The sequence below is a fragment of the Pipistrellus hanaki genome (genome assembly GCF_964339955.1).
Source record: "Pipistrellus hanaki genome assembly, chromosome: 6".
In the NCBI taxonomy this organism is placed as follows: Eukaryota; Metazoa; Chordata; class Mammalia; order Chiroptera; family Vespertilionidae; genus Pipistrellus; species Pipistrellus hanaki.
This window is the reverse complement of record NC_140508.1, coordinates 64,765,337-64,792,858: the sequence shown is the minus strand read 5'-3', so window position 1 is coordinate 64,792,858 and position 27,522 is coordinate 64,765,337. Positions and strand designations below refer to the sequence as shown.

General features: G+C 43.2%; 1 protein-coding gene, 1 long non-coding RNA gene and 1 pseudogene across 3 annotated transcripts; 2 read left to right on the top strand and 1 right to left on the bottom strand.

Moving 5' to 3' along the window:
• Positions 1-1,361: 1,361 nt before the first annotated feature.
• On the bottom strand, positions 1,362-20,224 carry ISY1 (ISY1 splicing factor homolog). The gene is made up of 11 exons (XM_084886945.1): positions 19,962-20,224; positions 17,359-17,381; positions 16,648-16,699; positions 14,810-14,875; positions 14,296-14,338; positions 11,348-11,460; positions 8,898-9,015; positions 6,427-6,549; positions 5,058-5,179; positions 2,507-2,593; positions 1,362-2,121 (listed from the first exon to the last, which is right to left on the bottom strand). The coding sequence occupies exons 1-11, from the start codon at positions 19,962-19,964 to the stop codon at positions 2,014-2,016; spliced, it is 858 nt and encodes a 285-aa protein (XP_084743071.1). The 5' UTR covers positions 19,965-20,224; the 3' UTR covers positions 1,362-2,013.
• On the top strand, positions 2,603-4,043 carry LOC311624101. The gene is made up of 2 exons (XR_014795253.1): positions 2,603-2,843; positions 2,881-4,043. It is a non-coding gene; the product is annotated as an uncharacterized lncRNA (long non-coding RNA).
• LOC311624733 (small ribosomal subunit protein eS1-like) lies at positions 6,806-8,889 on the top strand (annotated as a pseudogene). The gene is made up of 2 exons: positions 6,806-6,824; positions 8,041-8,889. The product of its transcript is annotated as a small ribosomal subunit protein eS1-like (transcript).
• Positions 20,225-27,522: the final 7,298 nt, after the last annotated feature.

The window sequence follows — 27,522 nt, the reverse complement described above, 5'->3', positions numbered from 1 at the left end:
CACTTGCTTTTGTAGGATAATGGAAATGTTCTAAAACTGGACTGTCATGAGTATTGTATAACTCATAAGATTTATCAACATCTTTCAAATGTACATTTATAGTAGGTGAATTTTATGGTATGCAAATTATCTATCTATCTATAAAAGCCTAAGTGATCATTTGACCATTCAACTGGTAGCTATGAGGTGCACTGACGACCAGGGGGCAGATGCTCAATGCACAGGCATGAAACATGGAACAGACTGATGAATCCTGGGCTGGGAGGAACTCTGTGAATGGAAGGACTGGAGCAGGGCCTCCTGTCCTGTCTGTCCCAGGTGACAAACGGCTGCTGAGTTCCGCTGACTGAATGAGGGAGGCCCAGAGGCCTGGGAATTCCAGGTGGGCCACACTCCAGGCACTTGCCAACCACCTTTTCCATGGAGAAGAAACACCATGGTCTGCATTTCCTGCTCTCAGTGAATACAAGGCAGCCCAAACCCATTGTGCCCCTGGAAAGAAAAATCCACGTCTGATCAGGCTCTGCACACCCATCCCAGAGGCTCTGATGTTGGCCAAGTCCTTCCTTTTCTCTGCCCAGAGCAGGGACTACCCAGACCCCGGGTGGAACTCACAGTCCAGTCCTGGACTTTAAGGCAGGGAGACCGAGGCCAGGGACCCAGAGGGGCTTGTTCAAAACCCCCACTGAATGTGCACCTGAAACGGCCCAGGCTGGGTGCTGGGTCCCAGAGCTGAATCTGACCCTTGCTCTGCCCCCAAGGCCTCCACTCCCAGAGCTCCTACCTCAGCCCCTCCCTGCACCCTGCACACATTTGCCCAGCGGCTTGGGTGGGGGGTTGGGGTACACCAGCACTTCTTTCAGAGAAGCCAAGACTCACCTGAAGAACCAATCTCCTGGCCCTGACCCTGACCCTGACTCAGACACGCCCAGGACCCCTCTGTGCAAGGGGAGGCCGCCTACACTGCCCTAGAGGCTGCAGCCTCTGCTGTCAGTTCTCTCATTGGAAAGAAAAAACCCCAGCTCAGGTGGCAGGTTTAGATCCAACGGGTGCTTCCTGGGCATCCCCGCGTTTCACCCAGGCCACTTAGGGGGCACAGGAAGGTTGGCTCTGCCCACTGACCTCAGCTTAATGCAACCATCACCTTGCTACAGGGAGACCAGGGAACAACAAGCTGCAGACAGGGAGGTTTCCCCTTCATAGAAAAATCTTTAATAAAAATAGCTCTCAAGTGGCCTAATATATGGTGATGGAAGACTGACTTTGGTTTGTGGGTACGCAGTACAACACAGAGATCTTGTATCATAGGCATCTATACCTGAAACCTATATGATTCTATTAACCAATGTCACCCCAATAAATTTAATTTAAAAAAATATATTTTAATTAAAAAAAAATAGCTCTCTACAGAACCAGTCATAAAACAGAAATAGCAAATTCAATTTCCTGCCACCTGGGCAGGAAGAAATGAGGCAAGCTGAGCAGGCCACAGAAAACTATGCCAGGCCCAAAAGGTACAGCTCTGGCTGGCTGCTGACACATGGGATGTGGGCTCAGGATTGACACATTTCATTTTTCAAGAGGAGTTACAAATAATGTCTTGTTAGGAAAAACTTCATTTTTTAAGTGCTGGCCACTAATTAATCACCCTCCCCACCAAATGGCAGTTAAAGGTTAAATAAAATACTTATGGGCAGCCAGTCGCAGCCTGTTTTACACATTCAATATAAAAATAAGTGGGTTCATACAGTAGAAAAACATTTGTATAAAGGTGACAGCTAAACTGATAGGCAGCCTGCAAGGGAGGGATAGGACAGGCTCCTCCCCCAGACCAATAGTTGAGGTAAGAAAAGGTAAAGAATGAATGGTAAGAAGTAGCAGGAAGCCTTGCCACACTAGCCTGCCAGTCCGCAGTCCCAGGACAGCAGAGCCCTGTAGGTTAATGCAAGGGCCAGCTGGGGCTGAGGAGCTCCCAACAGGTTTCCAGACCACACGGAGCACCCTCACTCAGCCCTAATATCCCATGAGTCTTTTGGCCTCTTCGCTCTGGGCCTGCAGGGTCTCACTTGCATACTTCTGGAGGAGTTCCATCTTCTTCCTTCGCACAAGTGCCTCCTCGATCTGTGAATAAGAAGAGTAAGAGAGTCATGCAACACTCTTCAGTGAGGACCTCTGTGTCCTGCTGGAACCCAGCCAGGAGGGAGTCCCTGTGAAGGAGGCCACTGAGAAGCTCAATAGCCAGAGTGTCTTGAAGGTCCCTTTCTTTCCCACTGGAAGCACGTGAACAATAGAATGTTTATCAGTTTCCTCTGAAGCAGATGAAATCCTGCTTCTCTAGATCCCACCCGTTATTATAAGCACAGTGAGCAGCGTCATGTGGCCAGGAGTCAGAGCTGCTCATATGGACAGATGGGAAAAGAACCCCGTGAAGCACTCAATGGAGTCTCCTTTAGAGGCGAGGCCCCTGGCACTTGGGAAACTACACCTCCAACGCGGCTCACCCTACCTCTTGCTGTGATGGCACAGGGACATGGGCGATGAACTTCTGCTGCTCGTCTTCACCTCCTTTCTCCTGGCTGCCTTCCTCATCAGACTACAAACAGAGAACAACCAAGAGTCTGTGAGTAGGAGACCATGATACAAATATTGGCAGTGCTATAAAATGCACTACTCTGCAGCTGTTTAAAGGAGAAGAAGGGGTTAGGAAGTTCTGTACTCATACAGAAACACAGCCAAGACATCATCTATTTATATATATAAAACCCTAAGCAACCGGTCCACCTGTCGCTGTGACACACACTGATAACCAGGGGGCAGACGCTCAATGCAGGAGCTGCCCTCTGGTGGTCAGTGGGCTCCCATAGCAGGAGCGTCACTCAGCTGACTGAGGGGCACCAGACACTGGGCTCAGAGCAGCAGTGCTGTGCAGTGGCTGCAGCAGGCATAACGGGGCTGGGATGGGCGGAACGGCGCTGGGCCAGAGAGCCCAGGTTTGGGCTCCTCCCCAGCCACCTGCTGCTTCATACACTACTACATCCCTCAGGGGATGTCAGACTGCCAGTTTCAGGTGGAAACCAGTAGTCTGACACCCCCCGAGGGGTCCCTGATTGTGAGAGGGCACAGGCCGGGCTGAGGGACCCCACCAATGCACGAATCCACAAAACACTGTGTATATATATGTGGGAAAGAAAATAAGGATAGAAACTAGTGACAGCAGCAAGAACTAGGTAGATGGAGGGCAGAATTGCAAAAGACAATCTTTGCTGACTATCTTTATATGCGTTTTGTTCTTGACTTTTATAAATTCATTACCTATTTTAAAAAAATTAAATTTAAAGTCCGGTCAAAATGATAGAGTAGGTAAATGCTGTATTGTCCTCCTCCCACCACCACATCAAAATTCCAACTAAATTATAGACTGTCATGAGAACCACCTGGAGACCAACTGAACTAGAAGTCCTATAACTAAGCTATACAGAAGTCGTCATGTCAAGACAGGTAGGAGAGCTCTAACCAGTTTGGCTCAGTGGATAGAGCGTCAGCTGGAAACCCAAGGGTCCCAGGTTCGATTCTGGTCAAGGGCATATGCCTGGATTGTGAGCTCAGTCCAACGTGCAGGAGGCAACCAATTAATGATTCCCTCTCATCGTTGATGTTTCTCTCTTTCTCTCTTCCTCTCTGAAATCAATAAAAATATAATTTAAAAAAACTAAAAAAAAAACTAGACGCTCACTTAAAAATATTTTTAAAAAGAAGACAGGTAGGAGGCATAGAGATGCTGAACCAGCAGGTCTCATACCCACAGTGTGGCAATTAAGAATCAAGAGAGCCCTAGCTGGTGTGGCTCAATGGATAGAGTATCGGCCTGCTGACTGAAAGGTCCCCAGTTCAATTCCAGTCAAGTGCACGTGCCTGAATTGTGGACTCAATCCCCAGTAGTGGGCGTGCAGGAGGCAGCCGATCAATAATTCTCTCTCATCATTGATGTTTCTGTCTTTCCCTCTCACTTCCTCTCTGAAATCAATAAAAAAATATATATATTTTTTTAAAAAGAATCAAGAGTGATAGCTCCACTGAGGATGTCCCCAGTGAGGAACAAGGGGCCCCACCCCCATGCCAGGCTTCCCAACTCAGAGCACTAGTGCCAGGAAGAGGAATCCCCATAACATTTGGCTGTAGAAACAAGCAGAGAATGCATTCAAGTGAGACGGAGTAATGCTGGAGACCGAGGTACTCCTCTTGAGGGGCCCGGAAATGGACTTACTCACAAACTCACTCACTCTGGGCTCCAGCACTGTGGTAACAGCTTTCAAAGTGCGAGATACATATGGGGAAGAACTAAACTGACAAGCTTCAGGACAAGCACTGGAGGGGCAGGAGTCGGGGCAGTTCTCTCCAGGACAGAAATGTTGGCAGGCAGCATTGTTTCTTTGTTGAGCCCTCCTCCCATTCAGCCTGGCTAACGTGGTTCTCCCGACCCTGGTGATTCCCTGAGATCCCGCCCCACTCAACTCAATCACCCGGCCTGAGCCTCTTCTAGCAGCTGTTCCACATAAACACTTTCTTAAAATCACTGAACGATGAATAAACCCCAAACAAGCAGTGGCTGCCTCAGCATGCCTTGTATCCCTTGGTAAGTAGCCCCAGACTGAGTATATGCAGCAACTGGTCTCAACAACTTGCACCATAACTCCCATCAGGAGTCCCCAAGGCTAGCAGAAGTGGCGCCAGTCACAGCTTGAAATGTAGCTTCAAATAAGTAGCCATAAGCCTAGCACAACTGGCAGCTGGCCTCAGCTCGTACCACAGTGTCCAGCAAAGGGTCCAAAACCCAACATCAGGGGCAGTTGGCCTCGGTTCGCAGCACACCTCTCCCAATGCCTTCAAGCAGCCACAACTGCAGATCACTTTGTAGCTCCTACCAGGAGGCCCCAAGCAAAGCAGAAAGCAGTGGCTAAACTTGACCTGCACCGACACCCTTCCCAAAAGGTCCAGGCTTCACAACTCAGAGCAGAAGGTAAGTGAGTGCCAGGGGGATCCTCACTGCCCACCAGTACCTCCTCCTCGGTGACAGCATAGATGTTGATTTCTTCCTCCTCTTCCTCCTCCTCTTCCTTTTCTCCTCTTGCCAGCCGAGCCTCTCTCTCTGCTTTCCACTTTTCCACTAATTGGGCTCTGACTGAAGACAAGAGACAGCAGGTGTTACTTTGGTTTCAAAATAAGCTTTAAACATCATGCAGGGCAAAGCCAAGATGTTCCCTCAGAAAAGGGTCACCTTTCATTCTGCCCTGGCGGGAGGGAATCAGATGTGAGGGGCAGTCTGGTCCCACACAGCTCTGACTTAAGTCACTACAAGGCAGCTTTTTAGGGAACCTGAGGACCATCCTCAGGTCCTCCTCAGTTCACCAACCTCGGTGGCCTCCTGTCATGCCATGTGAAAAGAGACGCTGTCATACAGCATGTTGGCAAAGGGCTCCAACTCCTGACTACCTGCTTCTAAAGCCCTAATTCAGTGCAGCTCCTAGGGAGTAGCACTTCCTCTTCACAGAGTTGTCATGAGGCTTCAAAAGAATGTCCATAGCCGAGGCTGGTTTGGCTCAGTGGTGGAGCGTCTGTCTTCGGACTGAAGGGTCCAGGTTCGATTCCGGTCAGGGGCATGTACATTGGTGGCGGGCACATCCCCAGTGGGGGGTGTGCAGGAGGCAGCTGGTCGATGTTTCTCTCTCGTCAATGTTTCTGGCCCCCTATCTCTCTCCCTTCCTCCTCTCCATAAAATTTCAATAAAATATATATATATATTTTTTAAAATGTCCATAAAAGGCTCAGCATGTTGCTTGTCTTAGCGCAATGTTTCCCAAACTTTTGACATATGTGTACCCCTTCTACAATTTTCGTAACGCTGAGTACCCCTCATCAAAAAAAAAAAAAATGGATGTATTAGGCGCAGCTAAGCACGGTGCAACACGTACCCCCACCAAACTCTTCCCATACCCCTGGGGGTACACGTACCACATTTTGGGAAACACTGTCTTAGAGGAAGCTCTCAGAAAGGGAGAGCCATTTTGCTCTACATTGATATCCCATTGCTTGTGTTTAAAGCAGATCTAAACCTCCTTAAGTAAGCAATACTTCATGATTTCAAGAAAGGTTAGTCTGGGAAGGAATCCTGGTGGACAGGGAGCAGATGAGATGACGCTCTGTAGCTTCTCCAACATGCTCCTTCTGGCCCAACACCATGCTAACTGCCTCATAGTTACTCGGAGTTAGGGCATTAGCAGATCATTTTCTCTGAAGATCATTAGCAACAAAGAAAACTCCCTTCTGGCATAAAGCATTATTAAAAAAAAAAAAAAAAAAAAAACAGTTTCAAAAGAGAGAAAGAAACCAGATGCCAAATATAATAAAACGAAATGCCTGTAGACCTACATTTCTTTTCATATTCCTGTTCCAAAGGCACAATAACACCATCATCTTCATCTAGGTAACCGTAGTATTCAAAATCAATTGCCTTCATGAGCTCAGCACGTGTCTTTCTTGGAGGAGGAAGAGCTAAAAGAAAGAGTACCAACTTAGGTGAATTTCCCATCATTATCACACTCAAGCCTTCTCCCTACACATTGTTACAGAGGTATATAATAGTATGTGTGTTCATGAAAATATGAAAGACACTTCTCTACACTAGTAATTGGATTATATAAAGTGGTACTATCCAGCAGTGTTGAAATCTTTGACCCAATTAGTCCATTTAAAAAGAACTTATCCTGCCCTTGCCAGTTTGGCTCATTGGATAAATAAGCATTGGCCCATGGACCAAAGAGCCACAAGTGGAACAATGGGGCAAAGGTCACTGTTGTCTTATTAAGAAATTGCCACAGCCACTCAATCTTTAGGAACTACCAACCTAATGAGTCATCAGCCATAAACATCAAGGAAAGACCTTCCATCAGCAAAAAGATGCTTACTTACTAAAGGGTCAGGTGATGGTTAACATTTTTTAGCAATAAAATATTTTTAAATTAAGGTGTGTACATTATTTGTTACCATAATGCTATTACTGCGAACTTAATATGACTACAGTATAGTGTAAACAACTTTATATACACTGGGAAACCAATACATTCATAACTCTCTTTATTGTGATATTTGCTTTATTGCTGTCGTCTGGAACTGAACCTGTAATAGCTCCAAAGTATGCCTGGGCACGAAAACTCCAGACCAGCGGTTTCCATTTTGAAAGGCCAAGGTTTGACAGAAGTTTCCCAGGGCCATGGAGGAAAGGACAGGAGAAATAAGGGTACCTTCAGTGATACCAACAGCAATCAAGGCTTAATAAAAAAAAAAATAATAATAATAAATAAAATAAAAAGAAGGGTGCCTCACTTGGATTGACAGAGCAGCTTGACTTTTCTCTTTACCTACTGTGGTTAGGCACAAGGTTTTACTTGTCAGTTGTTTTCAAATAATAGGTAAGTAAAATATGAATCCAATTCAATTAAAATCCTGCCCCAATAATTCTGGGAAATTTCAAAGAGAGGAGCTCCTCATTCAGATTAAAAGACTACTATGTGCAGAGTGTGGAATTTGGCACTAGTCATTTCTAGGTACTTTTCAGCCCCAATTGTGTATCCTGGGCCTGTAACTTCATTTCTTAGTGCTTAAAGGTTCTTGTTTAAAAACCTAGGAACAGCCGAAACTGGTTTGGCTCAGTGGATACAGCATTAGCCTGTGGACTGAAGGGTCCCAGGTTCAATTCTGGTCAAGGGCATGTACCTTGGTTGCAAGAGGCAGCTGATCGATGATTCTCTCTCATCGATGTTTCTAACTCTCTATCCCTCTCTCTTCCTCTCTGTAAAAAAATCAATATATTAAAAATTTAAAAAAACCCAAACAAAAAAAAAAAATCCTAGGAACAATAATTCTGATACTACAGGGGTGTTGTGCAGCTAAGAAGTAATATAGAGAAGCAAATAGCATGTCTACTGTTATGATGATTACCAATAAATTCAAGGTTAGTATTTTTGGTTCTCTGAGCGGCATCAGAAAGTGGCAAAAAGGGAGCCAAGGGGAAAGTGGTTGATCTGTTTTCTAAGAAGATTAGTATGATGTGAAAGCATCAGTTATGTTCTATATAAGAAATATTAGAAAAATACTAGCCACAAGGACTCAAGAAACCAAAATTGCACCTGATGTTAAGGGTTGTGTTTTTGAAGTGAGCCTAACTTATCTGAGAATGATGAAGTTGTATTTAGAAAATTCAAGCTAATTACTAAGGATATTCAGAGCAAAAAATGCCCAATTTTCATGACATGGATCTTAACCTGTAACAAAATGTATTCCATATTCAAAAAATAGTAACCCATGATTAAAGCTCATGTTGATATCAAGACTACCAACAGTTATTTAATTCATCTATTCTGTGTTGGTTTTACTAAAAACAAAACAAAACACAGCAATCAGGTTCGAAAGACTTCTTAGGCTCAATAACAACAGTCTGCCAAATCTGGAAAATGATGAAAATCATGACCCAAGGGATGCAAATGACCTGAAAGTAGTAGTCAATAAATTGATCCCAGACAGCATTGGAAAAGACATAGAAAAGTCTTGCAATCTATTTGTCTGCTCCATGATGTCTTTGTTAGAGAAGTAAAAATGCTGAAGAAGCCCAAGTTTGAGCTGGTAAAACTCATAGAGATTCGTGGTGAAGATAGCAGTTCCGGCAAAGCCACTAGGGATGAGACAGGTATTGAAAGTTAAATGACCTAATGGATATGAGTCCCCCGTCCAAGAATCTGTTTAGAATTCAAACTTACTTCAATGGTGATAAATGTTGTAAAATTCTATTTGTAAAGTTTAAAAATTTTTTGAGGTCAAAACCCACACAAATGTTAATTACTTACGTTCTTTTTCAAATAGCTCCCTAACACCAGGCAAATCTTTTGCTGCTCCAAAGTATTTGTAACCTCGATTTCCTGGGACTTCTTTGCCTTCATGATCAAGCATTTTAGGGCCAACTTTCTTAATGGCAAAGAAAAAGAGAAAATATTTATGTACACACACAAAAAAAAATATGTAGGTACCTTTTTATCCTTTAAAAATCCATCTAAATACCTAAAAGTTGGTTGAGTGTCCATCCATATACTGAAATATGGGGGGGTTCAATTCCCAGTCAGGGCACAAACTTAGGTTGTCGGCTCAGTCCCTGGTCAGGCTAGGTACAGGAGGCAACCAAATATTATTTCTTTCTCACATGGATAGTTCTCTCTTTCCCTGCCTCCTTCCTCTCTCTAAATAAAAAAAGTATATCTATTTATATAAAAGCCTAAGTGACCGGGTGACTGGATGACTAGCCAGTGGCTATGATGCGCAGATGACCAGGGGCAGATGCTCAATGCAGGAGCTGCCCCCTGGTGGTCAGTGTGCTCCTACAGCAGGAGCACTGTTCATCTGATGGATGAGCACCAGACACCAGGCTCACTGCTGGCGAGCACAGCTGCAGCAGCGCAAGCCTCTCCTACAGACACTCACTGTGAGCGCAAGCAGCGGCAGCAGGTGCAGTGGGGCCAGGATGAAAGGGAGCAGTGCGGCCCCCAGTCTGGGCTCAGGCTCCTCCCTGGCCACCTGCCGCTTCCCACACTACTTCCTGCTATCAGAGATCGATGCAGACAGTGGGCTGGAGCTCAATGAGTTGGCAGGTGAGGCCAGGCTGCTGTGGCATGGAGGTCCACTGATCCCTGCAGGCCAGGCCGAGGGACCCCACCGGTGCACGAAATTCATGCAAGAGTAGGCCTTCCTTCCCCTGGCGGCTGGCACTAGCTTCCTTTTGGCACCTGGGACCAGGGCTTCCCTCACAGCCCTGGCTTCATCCAGAAGGACGTCCAGTCTAATTAGCATATTATGTTTTTATTATTATAGATATCCTCAGATGATCAAAGAAAAAAAGCAGGATTACAAAAAAAGGAAATATTCAAGTATTGCATAGATAACTAAAAGCTGCTCTGCTTCTTTATACTTTTCTGACCTTGATGACAATGTATTATTTTTTTCTTTTTATTATGGAAAAATATACATAAGAGTCGTCTTCTACGCCGGAAAATATGGTAACATAAAATTTACCATCGCCCTGGTCAAAGTGGCTCAATTGGTTGTAGTGTTATCCCATGGACTGAAAGATTAGCATTTTAATTCCCAGTGGGGCATATATGGCAACCGATCAATGTGATTCTCTCTCAAACATCAATGTTTCTCTCTCTCTCTCTCTCTCATCCCTCCCTCTCCCCACCTTCACATATCCTTGGGTGAGGAAAAAATAATTTACCATCTTAAACATTCTTATGTGTACACAAAATTGATACTCTAATCTCGGTGGCAGAGTCAGCTGCCACCCGCCACACTGGGGCTCAGTATGTATGACAAGAGAGAATCACTGATCGGCTGCACTCCCTGCACTGGGGATTGAGCCCACAACCTGGGCACATGCCCTGACCGGGAATGGAACTGTGACCTGGTTCATGGGTTGATGCTCAAACACTGAGCCATGCAGGTTGGGCAGGGCCAAGGTCATTTTAAAAAAGGCCCAGAGAAATCAAGGGGCTTACTCAGGAACATCTGACTGGTATATGTAGGTATCCTATCTGATCTGAGCCATGTTCTGTGGAGTCTTTAAAAATGATCCGACCTATACTTTTCATAGGTTTCCTGTCCACATTCAACAGGTACCTTTTTAAAATATATATATATATATATATTTATTTCTGCCAGGACCGGTTTGGCTCAGTGGATAGAGCGTCGGCCTGTGGACTGAAAGGTCCCGGGTTCGATTCCGGTCAAGGGCATGTACCTTGGTTGCGAGCACATCCCCAGTAGGGGGTGTGCAAGAGGCAGCTGGTCGATGATTCTCTCTCATTGATGTTTCTAACTCTCTATTCCTCTCTCTTCCTCTCTGTGAAAAATCAATAAAATATATATATATATATTAAAAATAAAATATATATATATATATTTCTTAATTGATTTCAGAGAGGAAGGGAGAGGGAGACAGATAGAAACATCACAGATGAGAAAATCATTGATCGGCTGCCTCCTGCACTCCCCCTACTGAGGATCGAGCCCACAGCCCTTGACCAGAATAGAACCAGGGACCCTTCCAGTCCATAGGCTGATGCTCTGTCCACTGAGCCAAACCGGCTAGGATCCACAGGCAGTTTTTCAAGGCTTATTTCATGTCTTGAGTGCTTTCCCTCTAGCAGGCACAGGCTGGGAGCTGCAGGCTCCTAGACAGGCCCTATCCAGCCTGCCCAAAATCTTACAAGCTCATCCCAAACAGCCACAGTGGCTATTGCTTACTTACTAGATAATCAGGACCACCCAGCTCCTTTATCCGGACCTCCCAGTGTCCTTTCTCTCTTAGCAGTTTGTTAATTTCATCATTCAGGTCACGAATTCGGAATTCACCTAAACCAGCTAGAAAACAAAAACTTTCATATCATATCTTCAAAACACCACTCAGTGTCATGCCCATAAAAATAAATGCCACAACAAAACAGTCATATTTGGAGACTTTAACACCCCACTGATATAACTGGATAGATCTTCCGAACAAAAAATCAACAAGTAAACAATAACCTTAAACAACATACTAGATCAGATGTATTTAATTGATATTTACAGAACATTTCATCCCCAAACTGCAGAATATACATTCTCCTCAAGTGCACATGGAACATTCTCAAAACGGACCACATGTTAGAACACCAAATAAGTCTTTATAAGTTTAAGACTGAAATCATATCAAGCATCTTCTCAGATCACAATGGCATGAAAATAGAAATCAAAAACAAAAGCACTAAAAATATTCATACTCATGGAGGTTAAATAGCATGTTATTAAATGATAAATGGTTTACCAATGAGATAAAAAAAAAAAAAAAAAAAAAAAAGAAAGAAAGAAAAGAAAAGAAAAGAAATCAGACAAGAAGAAAAAGTCATCCAAATTGGAAAGAAGGAAGTAAAACTGACATTCCATGTCAGGATATTGTACACAGAAAACCCAAAATACTCCACCAAAAAAATACTATATTTAATAAATGAATTTGGCAAAGTATTGTAGCAGGATACAAAATTAACATTTAGAAATTAATAGCATTTTTTATGCACCAATAATGAACTCTCAGAAAGAGAAATTAAAAAATCCCATTTACCACTGCAAAACAACAAAAAAAAGATTCCCAAGAATAAACTTAACCAAGAAGGTAAAGCTCCTGTACTCTAAAAATAACAGAACAGCCAAAACCGGTTTGGCTCAGTGGATAGAGCGTCAATCTGTGGACTGAAAGGTCCCAGGTTCAATTCTGGTCAAGGGCATGTACCTTGGTTGAGGGCACATCCCCAGTGGGGGATGTGCAGGAGGCAGCTGATCGATTTTTCTCTCTCATCGATGTTTCTAGTTCTCTATCCCTCTCCCTTTCTCTCTGTGAAAAATCAATAAAATATATATTTTTTAAAACAACAGGGCATTGAAAAAGAAATAAAGGAAAAAACAAACAAATGGAAGCATATGCCATGTCCATGGATTGGAAGAATTAGCATAATTAAAATATCCATACAACACAAAGCAATCTATAGCTTCAACACAATCTCTATTAAAATACCAAAGACAGCCGAAACCGGTTTGGCTCAGTGGTAGAGCGTCGGCCTGCGGACTGAAAGGTCCCGGGTTCGATTCCGGTCAAGGGCATGTACCTTGGTTGCGGGCACATCCCCGGTAGGGAGTGTCCAAGAGGCAGCTGGTCGATGTTTCTCTCTCATCAACATTTCTAGCTCTCTATCCCTCTCTCTTCCTCTCTGTAAAAAAATCAATAAAATATATTAAAATACCAAAGACAGTCCTAGCCAGTTTTGCTCAGTGGATAGAGCGTCAATCTGCAGACCAAAGGGTCCCAATTTTGATTCCAGTCACAAGCACATACCTTGGTTACAGGCTCCTCTCCGGCCCAGGGCCCTGGGTTGGGGTGCATGCAAGAGGCAACTAATCAATGTGTTTCTCTCACATTGATCTCTGACTTTTCCTTTTTTAACCAGGCTCTCTAAAAGATTATTGGGCCCTAGCTGGTTTGGCTCAGTGGATAGAGTTCGCCTGTGGACCAAAGAGTCCCTCCCAGGTTCGATTCTGGTCGAGAGCACATACCTTGGTTAAAGGCTCCACCCTGGTCTGGGCCCTGGTCGGGGCTTGTGCAGGAGGCAACCAATCAATATGTCTCTCTCGCCGAAACCGGTTTGGCTCAGTGGTAGAGCGTGGGTCTGCGGACTGAAAGGTCCCAGGTTCGATTCCGGTCAGGGGCATGTACATTGGTTGCGGGCACATCCCCAATAGGGGGTGTGCAAGAGGCAGCTGGTCGATGTTTCTCTCTCATCGACGTTTCTAGCTCTCTATTTCTCTCCCTTCCTCTCTGTAAAACATCAATAAAAAATATAAAATAAAATAAAAAATAAAAAAAAAATATCTCTCTCTCACATTGATGTTTCTCTCTCTTCCACTCTCCCTAAAACTCAATGGAAAAATATCCTCTGGAGCTCAGACCGGTTTGGCTCAGTGGATAGAGTGTCAGCCTTCCGGACTGAAGGGTCCTGGGTTCGATTCCAGTCAAGGGCATGTACCTTGGTTGCGGGCACATCCCCAATAGGGGTGTGCAAGAGGCAGCTGATAGATGACTCTCTCTCATCGATGTTTCTAACTCTCTATCCCTCTCTCTTCCTCTCTGTATAAAATCAATAAAATATATATTTTTTAAAAATCCTCTGTTGAGGATTAATGGAAAAAAAAAAGAGAGAACAAAGCATCATTAAAAAATAATAATTAAAAAAAAAGAAGAAAAAGATAACTGGAAAAATATCCTCGTGTGAGAATTAACAAAAAATAAATAAATCTCTCTCTATATATTTACCAGTAAAACCCCAGCAACCAGAACGATTGGTCAGTCACTATGATGCGTACTGCAGCAGCCAAGATCAGCCCCATCGGCCCCCCTCAACCACCAGTGTCCCCGCCCCCCCACCAGCCGGCCCAATGGACCTCCATCGGATTCAAGCACAGGGCCTCTACGGTAGTAAGTAAGTAAGTAAATAAATAAATAAATAAATATACCAAAGGCATATTTCACAGATCTAGAACAAATATTCTCTTTCTCTATCCACTTCTCTCTCTCTAGAATCAGTAAATCAATAAAAAGGTAGATTAGAAGTCCCCAAGTCTAATTGTGTATTTTAAAATCAAGCACTTTAAGTAGATAGACTAACTTACCATTCTGAATTTGAGCCACTTTTTTAGAGATCTCTCCAATGATCTGTGGGGAAAAAAGCCAGTAAATTCTTACAACTTTTGGATATGTCTAAACAGTTTTTCAACCGCTGTTCCGCGGCACACTAGTGTTGCCTGGTGTGCTGTAGGTGCAGACAAGACAAGAATTTTATAATTTTTCACTATTTTGTTTACTTAATATTTCATAATAAAGTAATTATAAAATACTTTCTTTGTGTTTATTTGATTCCTATTCAAGAGAATTACTTTATATATAGTCAATATAGGCACAGAGTTAAATTTTTTAACATTTTCTAATGGTGGTGTGCCTCGTGACTTTTTTCATGAAACAAGTGTGCCTTTGCCCAAAAAAGGTTGAAAAACACTGGTCTAAAAGCACAGGAAAATATAATTAAAAACTGGTTATTAAAAAACTCAGAATTTTGGTTTAAGAGTCATTTAGACAATAAGCAATTTGAGACTTGTTACTTCTACTAAGATCATATTCTGAATGTACCTGTCGTCTCCACTTCTCAGCTTTGGGTAATTCAGTACATTCTGAGGCAAGGAAGGGTCTTCGTTCCTAAAAGGAAGCAAATTATACACGTTGCCACTATATTGTATGAAGTTACAAGTTTCATTCACCATTCAACTGATTTAGGCCTGAAGTCTAAGATGTCTAATGATTTAAACACTTCCGAAGTTCCAATTGCAGATCTTCATCAAGCCTTAAACCTACTCTAGATTCTCTATTTAGGAAACAACTATATTAGCAAAAACATTCATTGCATTGTATTGTATTTAATACAGCAAGCCAATGGAAACAACTTAAAAGTCCAATAATAGCCTGGCCAGAGTGGCTCAGTAGTTGAGCCTTGGCCCGTGAACCAAGCGGTCAGGATTCGATTCCCAGTCAGGGCACATGCCCAGGTTCAGGCTGGATCCTGTGTGGGGCGTGTAGGAGACAGCTGATCCATGATTCTCTCTTATCATTGATGTTTATTTTTTTTTAATATACTTTTATTGATTTTTTACAGAGAGGAAGGGAGAGAGATAGAGAGCTAGAAACGTCGATGAGAGAGAAACATCGACCAGCTGCCTCTTGCACACCCCCTACTGGGGATGTGCCTGCAACCAACGTACATGCCCCTGACCGGAATCGAACCTGGGACCTTTCAGTCCGCAGACCGACACTCTACCACTGAGCCAAACCGGTTTTGGCTTATCATTGATGTTTCTATCTCTCTCTCCCTTCCTCTCTAAAATCAATAAAAATATATTTTTAAATATTGTGGTACATATATACAATAGAATATTACTCAACCATAAAGAACAACACTCTTGACCAGTGTGGCTCAGTTTGTCAAGCATTGTCAGGTCCACTGAAAAAAGGTCGCCAGTTCGATTCTCAGTCAGAGTGCATGTCTAGGTTTCAGGCTCAATCCCCTATTGGGGTGCATGTAGAAAGCAGCTGATAGATGCTTTCTCTTACATTAATGTTTCTCTCTCTCTCTTTCCCTTTCCCTTCCTTTATCTCTAAAATCAATAAAAATATTATTTAAATAAATGAAATCTTACCATTTATGATAGCGTAGATGGACCTAGAGTGTATTATGCTATGTAAAATAAGTCAGTCAGAGAAAGACAAACACCATGTGATTTCACTTATATGTGAAATCTGAAGAACAATATAAATGAACAAACAAAACAGAAAGAGACTCATAAATATAGAGAACAGACTGATGACTGCCAGAAGGGCAAGGGGTAGGTTGGGAGACAGGGGTGAAAAAGGTAAAGGGAGTAAGAAGTACAAATTGGTAGTTACAAAATAGTCAAGGGGATGTAAAATACAGCATAGGGAATGTAGTCAATACTGTAATAACTATGTATGGGGCAGGTGAAACAAGAAATATTAGGGGGAACACTTTGTAAAGTGTATGATTATCTAACCACTATGCTGTACACCTGAAACTAATACAAAAAAACTAAAGAAAAAAAATAAAATAATTCAAAGAATGATACATTTTATCCCTAACCTGGCTGAGTCTCTGTGAGTTTGAGGTCACTTATTGGTTTCAGGTTAGAGCTGTTCCCCACAGCATTTCCACTACCTAGAGCTGGGATAATATCAGAACTCAATGATCACTATACAAAAGAGACAGAAGGACAAGCAGCCAGATCATCACAATGCCCAGAAACAGAGAGATACAGCTGGAATTTAGGTGTATAGATTCATAAGTGTGTCAGCAAGTACAATCAAGAAATAGGAAGATTTGGAGTTTGAAGACTGCTGAGGAGGGAATTTTACCACATTGTTCATGGTATTTACAACTTATGAGGAAAATTTACACCAACCTTCACTTTTCCCTCTTCCAATTGAGCTTGGCGAAATCTTGCTAAGGCCGTCCTACCAGAAAGAGAGAAGACTCCATTAGATCTTGCTCAAAGACTCTTATCACCCAAGTTCCTGAATAGGGTAAATCTGCTCATGAACATATTCATCAGAGCACTGTGGTGAGCAGCACATCCAGATGTGAAAGACTAATATCCTGGGGTGCCCCCGCTGCCACTCTCACAGCCCATGCACCATCCCCAGATGAATGAATGTCCATCTGGTAAAAGTTCTAGGAGCTGTCAGAAAACAAATGGGAAAATATAGCAATACTATTTTAAAATGTGTAGAGAAAGAAACATGTACCAAAAGGCTCATATATCAAAAGGACTAAATACAGCCGAAACCGGTTTGGCTCAATGGATAGAGCGTTGGCTTGGGGACTGAAGGGTCCCGGGTTCGATTCCGGTCAAGGGCATTACCTTGGTTGCAGGCATATCCCCAGTAGGGGGTGTGCAAGAGGCGGCTGATCGATGACTCTCTCTCATCAATGTTTCTGACTCTCTATCTCTCTCCCTTCCTCTCTGTACAAAATCAATAAAATATATATATATATTATAAAATATGTGTATATATATATATATATATATATTTTTAAAGGACTAAATACAAAAAGAGCTCTGTGGTAATAATTGTTACATAAAATTTACAGACAAAATCAAGTTGATACTTACATGGCCTTTTCTGCATTTCGGGCCTAAAAGGAGAGAGAAGGGAAGAAAAATACCCATTTTAAAATGACTTTCAGCCAGAGGAGCAATGGGCAGCAACAGCTCATCCTGGGCTAACTCCGGAACCTGTCTCCAAGGCTCCTTTTCTTTGACTTTCCAGTAAGCCAAAGCAGCCTAGGCTCATTTTTCTCCTGTAACATTTCTAGAGACCCAAAGCAACCCTGCCTAGGCTCTCTCCTGTTGCTTCTTCTATCTTAAGCTCTTCCTTGCTCGCAGCTTTAGTAAACATACTCTCAAAATAAAAAATATATATTATGTGCCACCAGTGTGGCTCAGTGGTTTGAGCTTCGAACCAAGAGATTACAAGTTCCATTCCTGGTCAGGACACATACCCAGGTTGCAGGTTCGATCCCCATTAGGGGGCATGCAGGAGGCAACCAAGGACTGTTCTCTCCTATGAATATTTCCTTCTCTCTATCCCTCTCCCTTCCTAAAATCAATAAAAACGTATTAAAAGATATATATTAAAAGATATCCAAATCCTGTGACTTTACCTAATCTGCTCCCTCTATCTAAAATCTTTGTCTGCTCCCCAACCCCTTGGATCTGATTTACTCCTAGTCATCCTCCAACCTTTACCTTTGTCATCATTACCCCAGAAAGTTCTTTCATGACCCCTTTCTTCCCAGCTAAACTGCTACCCTTTGTCTGGGTATCCCTTCCTTGGCACTTTCTATCCAGCATCACAATTGTCTGTTCCCTGGCAATGCTATTTGAGGAAGACTGACTTTTACAAAGTGAGTTTTATGTAAGTATTGTCACATAAGTGCCAAGTCAATTATCCCTGAAAAACACAATGTCAGGCAGGGAAGATGTTTTCTGGATATAAGAAGAAAGAATTCTTGCTGAGTCATGTAACTGAATTTTATTCTAGGCTCTTCAACTTACCATCCCTAAGAAGTAGTCTCTCTAAGACAACTTTACAACAGTAGCGTGTACCTCTTCTCTCATAGAAATGTCATGATGACTTGATGAGATAAATACATGAAGACATCAGTTATGCAGTTTATAGATACTCAGCAAAAGTGTGCTCACTTAAAACTCTTTTCTGACCCTTCTTTTCACTGGACACAGAAACAAACTTGGCAAATGCTTGCAGGATAAATGAGCACAATATCTACTAAGGAATAAAACAGAGGTTCTCAGCCAAACTCGGTTTGGCTCAGTGGACAGAGAGTTGGCTTGCAGACTGAAAGGTCCTGGGTTCGATTCCAGTCAAGGGCATGTACTCTGGTTGCAGGCACATCTGCAGTAGGGGGTGTGCAAGAGGCAGCTGATCGATATTTCTCTTTCATCAATGTTTCTAACTCTCTATCCCTCTCTCTTCCTCTCTGTAAAAAAATCAATAAAATATATTTTAAAACAAACAAACAAACAAAAAAAACAGAGGCTCTCGGAGGGGAAGCCATCCTGTTGAAGGCTGAGGCTGTCTGGGTCTTATGTATTCCAGTAAAGCCTATAGTTCCTAAATATTTAATTCAGTGTTTCTCATTGCTTACTTCATGCTTAACACACCATGCCAGGTGCTAGGAATTCTGCCATGGTTCTTCCATAGAACTCACAGGAACGTCCTCCAGAACAATGCATCAATTATAAGTGATCAGTGATAAGGGAATGTATCCAGTGTGATGAACCCACAAATTTGAAAGTGTGAAGGTGACAGTTATATAAAATACCCCAAAACTCCTGAAAACATAAATATCCAGGTCCTAGGAGATTCCCAATGCTCACCCGAGTTCAGAAAGGAAGAGCATCAGGGCAGAATGCAACAGTAAATTTGGAGCATATCCTCCTACAGAAAGGGCTGCTTCTAGCCAGCTGGTTTCTTTCTTCTCAGGCTCTTGTGATCATCAATTACAAGGACTTCCAATATGCCCTTATGTGGTAATTATTCTATATTACAACCTTACTATGGCATGGAGTGCTTCTTATGGAGGCCTCATTTAATGAAAATACTATTGTAACCAACACGCATGAGCACACTTTTATACCAGCACTCTCATATTTACCCATCGTGAGCACTTCTTGAATGAAGCCCACTAACCAGGCCAGAGATCACACCCTAATGCAATGACAGTACGGCATTCATTCATGCGTTACTGGACACCTACAACGTGTCAGATAATGTGTTGGACATTAAAGAAGCAATGGTGAAAAGACCGTCTACCCTCGGGAAGTTTACATCTTACGGGGAAGCACGGACATTAAGTCAAATAATCTAGGAACACATGGTCACAACCGCAGTGTGACTTGGGGACAAACAACCCGACACCCTGAATCGGGGCCGGTCCTTGTGCCTCTCTGTTCCTTCCTTTCCCCTATCTGTAATGCAAAGCGCTTCGTCCAGATTAAAACACCATGGGGAGATGGCGGTTCTCGACATTCCAGTTTCCCCCTCCAAATTCTGACAGCTAAAGAGCGCCAAGAAGAGAACTCCCAAGTTACAGCCTAGGAGCCTGAGGCCCGCAGTGATGCCGCCTGCGATGGTGCCGGGCATCCTCGCGGCCCGCCGGCTCACTCTCCCTCCACTCCGCCCCCCTACTCACCATGGTGCAAGTGAGGGGGGCCGCCCTCGGACCGCGCGGCCAGAGAACTTCCCGGCCTCAGGGGAGGCCAGCCCCGACCGGAACTGAAGATCCTCACTGACCGCACCGCCGACTTTTCTGTCGGAAGGGGAAAAAAGGGGGCGGGGAAAAGAACCGGAAGTAAGGGGCCGGAAGTGATATTGGAATCGGCCACGGAAGCGGGAGGAAATGCAGACTTGCTTTCGTAGGCGGCCTTCCCTGGACTTCTGGACGTCACCAAGACGCGCGTGCGTAGGAAGAATGGGGCGTTGGCAAAACTGCGCTTGCGCACCGGCACTGCGACTCCGCCCTGGGCGTCTGGTTTTACTCTCGCGATAACAACTGCGAATGTCACGCGGTAACTCTCAGTACTGCAGGAGCCAGCGTGCTAGTGCGGTTGTCTGAGGTTGTGTGAAGTTGTAGTGGCTACTCGACTGTCATGTTCTCTTCCTTTTCTCAACGAATGGACAATTCTCACAACCGACTGGGCGCAGATTTGCCAAATGTACTAAGAAGCATTCCTCTTTGGTGACACACAAAGAATCTGGTGACACTATTTGAAAAAAAAATTATAGCTACGACTTAATATTCTAAATGCTAGGCCCTTTACTAACAATATCTCATGTAATCCATAATGATCTTGCGCAGATGAGGAAACTAGAATTTAAAGCTACTTGCTCAGTTCCAAATCTAAGCCAACTGACTGAGCTGAGATTCCAGTGAGGTCCAACACTACATCCCATGTTGTTGGCATGATGCTACACAACCTCAAAAGAATTACATACAACTACCGATAAGCCTTGGAGATGAAAGTGACAAATAACTTGGCCAGGTTTCAGAAGTTACACACTTTAATTTCCGAGGTATTCTACCGTTGGCTTGCCTGTTTAAGATTTTAGGGCCCTTTCACTAATTGCTCTTCATAAAGTATACAGTAAACCCTCGTGTTGAAAAATTCTTACTGAGATATCACTGAATTATCTCTCTGACTGCCACCAAACTATTTTTGCTAAGCTTGGTCACTTAGCGATGTTCTGTGGGGAAGACAAAAGTAGTCAGGTTCTAGCCTCTGGTGTGTGGGTCATACTGCAAAGTATCTTCAATGAAAAAATGATTCTCAATTGAGGGTGATTTGACCCTCCAAGGGGCATTTTGGCAATGTCCATTTTTTACATGGTAGGGGTAGGGTACTACTGCATTTAATATTGTATATAGAGGCCAGGGATGTTGCTAAACATCCTAAAGTATCCAGGACAGCCTCCCCCAACTAAGAATTATCATATCTCAAATATCAAAGTGCTGAGGTTGAAATATCTTGCTCTGTACTCAATGCCAGTACTAAGAACCACAGTTATGAGAGCCACATCTGTGCTTATTAAAAGCAAATTCTGCCGAAACCGGTTTGGCTCAGTGGATAGAGCGTTGGCCTGCGGACTGAAGGGTCCCAGGTTTGATTTAGGCCAAGGGCTCATGCTTGGGTTGCAGGCTGGATCCCAATAGGGGGCATACAGGAGGCAGCCTATCAATGATTCTCATCATTGATGTTTCTATCTCTCCCTCTACCATCCTCTCTGAAATCAATAAAAATACATTTGAAAAATACAAATTCCTGGGCTCCACCTAAGTAAAACACCAAGAGGACTGGTCCATATCAAACCACTATAGGGTTTTCCCACTAAGCACCAGATGTGATCACTGGAAAGTTGGTGTTAGGGTCACACAAGGCCAAAGGGGTGAAGAATTTTAAGTGCACAAGAGGTCTGGTGCTCAAATTTGTGTATGGGTGGAGTCCTTCAGCGTGGCTGGTGATGGGGCCGATCTGGGCCAGCCAGCAGGGGAGGGACCGCAAGAGGTTGGCTGTGGGAACGCACTGGTCACCAGGGGACAGCTCCTGTGTTGAGCATCTGCCCCCTCATGGTCACTGCACCATCATAGTGACCGGTCTACCAGTAGTTTAGTCAACCGGTTTTAACTGTCACTTAGGCTTTTGTATGTATAGATTAGGTTATCAGGAGACCAGATGGGCTGAGCCCCAAAATGACACCAGTACCCAGGGACGGGGATTCAGGGATTTTAAAGGACTCTAGGTGGGCTTTTTTTGGGTGGAGAATTAGGATCCAGAACCTGGGAAGGTCCAGAGGGGAAGGATAATGGTCTTAGCAAATGGAATATGGTTTTAGCAAATGGAATGTGTCTAAGTGAAATGAAATATCATATTGGTTATAAACTGGGATAAAGGTCAGTTCCCAGGGGAGTACTGATTCAATTATTTGATCAGACCTAATAGAAAAAACCACAATCCCAAGGACATCCCCATGGGACTAGATGCACAACTGAAAACCTAAGAAAATAAAGAAGCCAGGGGAAATATTTGCAACATACAGGACAATGGGTTGCAATTTCTAATATGGAGAGTTCTTACAAATCAAACGATCAATGATTCTCTCATCACTGATGTTTCTCTCTCCCTCTCCCTTCCATTCTAAAAGCAATAAAAATATTTTTTAAAATGCTTTGCTACATAAGCAAAAATATGCAAACAGCTAAAAGATAGCTTTGCTATCCCTATCAAAATTCGATGAAATTTGAGTGCATTTGAGATCTTGCTACCAGGCATATGTCATCAGTTTGGCTCAAATAATAAACACAAAGATTCTCTACAGGGGCCCCGCCAGGTAGCTTAGTTGGTTGGAGCATTGTTCCAAAACCCCAAGGTTGTGGGTTTGATCCCATCAGGGCACATACAAGAATCAACCAATGATTGATTGTGGCTCAGTGTTGAGCATCAACTTGTGAACCAGGTCACATTTCGATTCCCAGTAAGGGCACAGTCCCCACTAGAGAGCATGCAGGAGGCAGCTGATCAATGATTATCTTTCACATTGTTGTTTCTATTTCTCTTTACTCTCTCTGAAATAAAAAAATAATCAGCCAATGAATGCATAAGTGGAAAAACAAATTCTTCCCCCTCCTCTAAGATAAAATTTTTAAAAATTCTCTACAAGTTCATCAATTTACTTGGCATAACACAGGATTTTAAAGACCACCCAATGAACCCAGATCTGATACAAGGTACCAGCAGGGGCCCATTGTGCCCCAGTAGGTTCCTTTCACACATCCAGTGAACTTTGCTTTCTCTTGGAATTCTGGGCCTCCTTGCTTCAAGTAGCAGGGCCATGCCATTTTTTAAGCTGTTCCTGAAAAGCCGATGGGGTGATGGAAGTTGTTCAGATCCCTGAACCTGGAGTGGCAGAGATGGGCATCCAGTCGTCCAGTGCTGTATCGCAGCACACCCCGAAGCCAACAGGAGCCTTGGGAAGGGCAGGGTACCTTGGAATGAGTGCACCCTGAGGGATCCATGATTTCAGTTCCCATTGCAATTGGGAAGCTCTTACTGGCCCTGACTGTGTATTCTTAGGTGACTGGAGTACACATAAGGCATGCATTTTCCTGGAAGTTTGTTCAGACTTTACAGATCTCAAAATTAACATGGGAAATCATTCATCAGAAGCCAATAAGTCCCATGACTATCTGCCCTTCATTGACACTAAGTTGGCTGAGCCTGGCCAGTGTTGCTCAATGGTTGAGCATCAACCTATGAACAGGTCACTGTTCAATCCTGGGTCAGGGCACAGGTTTTGGGCTGTCCCCAGGAGGGGAGGTGGAGAAGACTGCCAGTTGATAATTCTCTCATAATTTATGTTTCTCTGATTTCTACTTTCTGAAGTCACTGAACATATTAGAAAAACAGATGGCTGAAATGAGGATTCTTGATACAGCTGTATTAATTTTTGTGCACCAAATGTAGAAAAATTATACAATAGGCATAATAGAAAACATTAACTGGCTTTTCACACCTTTGAAGAGGATACTGGTTTAGGTGTCAACCCAATTTTTAAAAAAATATAATTGATTTTTCACAGAAGAGAGGAATAGTCAGAAGCATCAATGAGAAACATCAATCAGCTGCCTCTTGCACACCCCCTACTGGGCACATGCCCTTGCCTGGAATTGAACCTAGGACCTTTCAGTCCATAGGCTGATGCTCTATCCACTGAGCCAAACAGGTTTCGGCAACCTAATTTTTTGAAGTGTTAAAAATGGTTCTTATTTTAAAAGAGGGAAAATCACTTGGGTCCCGACTTGTCAATGACAAACATAAATTATAAAGGCCTCCAGGGCAAGATTTGAATCCCAATGTTCTTTTAGTGTTTTTCTCATGGCTAAAATGTCTGTTTGCATGTGAGTCCATATATATATAATGTTGTAAATGTGAGACACTTTACTACCTCCAAATGGTATTGTTAAAATTTAAAGGCAGCCCTCTCTGGTTTGGCTCAATGGATAGAGCATTGGCCTGCAGACTGAAGGGTCCCGGGTTCTATTCTGGTCAAGGGCACATGCCCAGGTTTCGGGCTCAATCCCCAGTAGGAATTGTGCAGGAGGCAGCCAGCCAGATTCTCTCTCAGCATCTGGAGAGAGGTTTCACTCTCCCTTCCTCTCTCTGAAATAACACATTTAAAAATTTTTTTAAAGGCAAGCAATTTTAAGAATTGGCTATTCTACCAGGCCCAGAGCAGCAGCAGCTGGGTTGGCAGCAGCCAGGCCTGGAGCGGCAGCAACCAGGCCCCAAGCAGTAGCGGCCAGACGCAGAGCAGCTGGTTGTGGAGCAGCCCGGAGCAAGAGGCCAGGCCCTGAGCAGCCGGGCCGGAACAGCTCACTCCTCGCCAGCCCATGCCCCAGGGCTGCTTCTCAGACATGGATCGAAACTTTTGGGGCAAGTTGAGGGTCTGCTGAATCAAGTGATGAAGGCTTAGATTTGGATGTGTTGAGTTATTGTAGCGCTGGGGTGTTGTTCTGTGAGTGCCTTGTGTGGGGTCTGGATGAGGTTGATCTATTTGGAAGTGTCTTTTGTGTGAAGTGTATCCTTGGGCATGTGGAGGTATTATTGATTTGAGAAAATGCTAAGTAATTGATTTACTACCTGAAAAATTTAAAGTTCTGAAAGTTTAAGGTCTCTTGCCAAAAAGAGGTTTTAAAGCTAACACCTTAATTTTAATGGAGAAAGGGGAGTGGACTGACAATTCTCGGGGGAAAAGGGGGAATGGTGGACGAGGAAAGAGACTGAACATAAACTGTGCACCTATGGATGAGGACAATAAGGTGTGGGGAAAGGGCAGAGGGTGGGGTGGGAACCTGGTGGAGGGGGGGAAAGAAATGAGGAACCTTTGTAATAATATGAACAATAAAGATTAAAAAAAAAATTGGCTATTCTAAAATTCTCAGAAACCAATTCAAATGTTTTTCAAGTCCATGCTTTATTTTGCCTGAGCTCTACAAGTCCATAAACAACAGACTTTTTGTGTCTATAATAAATGTCCTGGCCGGTGTGTCTCAGTGGTTAAGAGTTCAATCTCTGGCCCTGATCTGAACACACATGAAGCAACCAACTGATATTTCTCTCACACAGATGTTCCTCTTCCCCCGCCCCCCACCCCATCCTAAAGAAGGATCAATGGGGAAAAAGTATCCTTGGGTGAGGATTAACAAAAAGTAAAAATAAATAAAAGTGTAATATTGCCCTGGCTGGTTTGTGTCAAGTGGTGGAACGTCAGCCCAGACAAGGGTAGCAGTTTGAAAGACCCATACCTTGGTTGCAGGTTCAGGGAGCCTGGACTGAGGCCAGGGATTGAGCTTGCAACCTAGATATGTGCCCTTTACCCGAATACAACCCGCAATCCTTCAGTCCTCAGGCCAATGCTCTAACAGCTAAGCCAAACTGGCTAGGGCTATTAAAAAAAGTTTTTGATTTCAGAGAGTGGGAGATAGAATCCTCAATGATGAGAATCATCTATCAGCTGCCTCCTGCATGCTCTGTAGTGGGATGGCGCCTGCAACCCCAGGCATGTGCCCTGACAGGAAAGTGAACCATGACCTCTTGGTTCATAGGTCAATGCTCAGCCAAAGCTATGCCAGCAAAGCAACATTACACTTTTAAACACTGTCAAAGCAAATTCAGCTGAACCCAATAATAAAGTCTCTAGATCAGGAAACACAGGGGATATAAAACTAAACGACAACATTAGAAAATCAGTAAATATAGGACGCTCAAGAAAACTATTTTCTTGGGGGAGTGGGGAGATCAAGGTTACAATTGTTGAGAGATTGAGAGACTAAAGAAACTTAACCAAATGCAATTTATAAACTCTGACTGAAGCTCATTTGGAAAAACTGGCCATGTAAGACTTTTTGATCCACTCATTTGAGTCAGTGAGAAAGTAGGTAAAACGGATACAAAAGCAAGATGAAGTCTTATCCTTTAGACAAGGCTCAATTATTTTTATTACCCCACTTACCTTTCCGTCATCAATCCCTTCAACCCATGCTGCGAGAGAGAAATCCCTGATCTTTTATCTAGCTTACAGGGATGGGAATATCAGCAGAGACGAGAAAGACAGGGGGAGTGGTTTCTTCCTAGTTCATAGCTCTGGAAGATTCCCCTCCAATTTCAGAATTAGGTTTCTTACATATTGGTTCTAGTTATTAGCTTGATTTCCCCACAAAACATATTTTCATGTTTCACTTACTCAGTATCTAAGGGCAATACAAATAAATGTTCTTATCAAAGGGTCTTAAAACAAAAGGCTACTAGGTACAGCCCAAACCGGTTTGGCTCAGTGGATAGAGCGTCGGCCTGCAGACTGAAAGGTCCCAAGTTCGATTCTGATCAAGGCATGTATATTGGTTGTGGGCACATCCCCGGTCAGGGGTGTGCAGGAGGCGGCTGGTCAATGTTGCTCTCTCATCGATGTTTCTAGCTCTCTATCCTCTCCCTTTCTCTCTGTAAAAAAATCAATAAAATATATATATTTAAAAAAAAACAAAAAACACACACACACAAAACAAAAAAGGCTACTAGGTATAAATGTAGCCCAAAAAATGGTATGAAGCAAAGCAGTTTTAAATATCTCATTTGCTATGCTTTGTTTTTCTACTTGAGGCCAGAAACCTTGGGGAAAAACAATCCCATGTACATGCACCACCACCCCAACTCTAAATAGTACACATGACAATAGGTCTTTTGTTATGCTGCTTCATACTGTGGTAGAAACCAAGATTATTAACATATTTAATTTGCTTAGTTAGCATCAGAAACAGTATGCTCAGTAAAACTATAAAATGAAAGAGAAACATGTAAACCTGTATTCCTAAGGAAATGAACCTGCCATGACTTCTTTCTTGCCTGCATTGGACTATTTGACAAAGTCTGAATTGGTACACAGCACAGCTGACACACCAACATTGTGGCACTGCAGTGATATACCATCATAAATTGACCAAATTCCACTTGAAGGAAAAAATTCACAATAGATAGAAGACACAGGGTGGGAAGGGCATTTGAGGTTCTAGGCTTTAGGTCACTATACATCTTTTAAGAAAATTAAACTTCTAGTTAACCCATCCATAAAGTTAATTCATTAAGCTAAATGATTTCCGAAAGTCCATCTCAACTCTAGATCAGATCCTAGAAAAAGAAAAAACA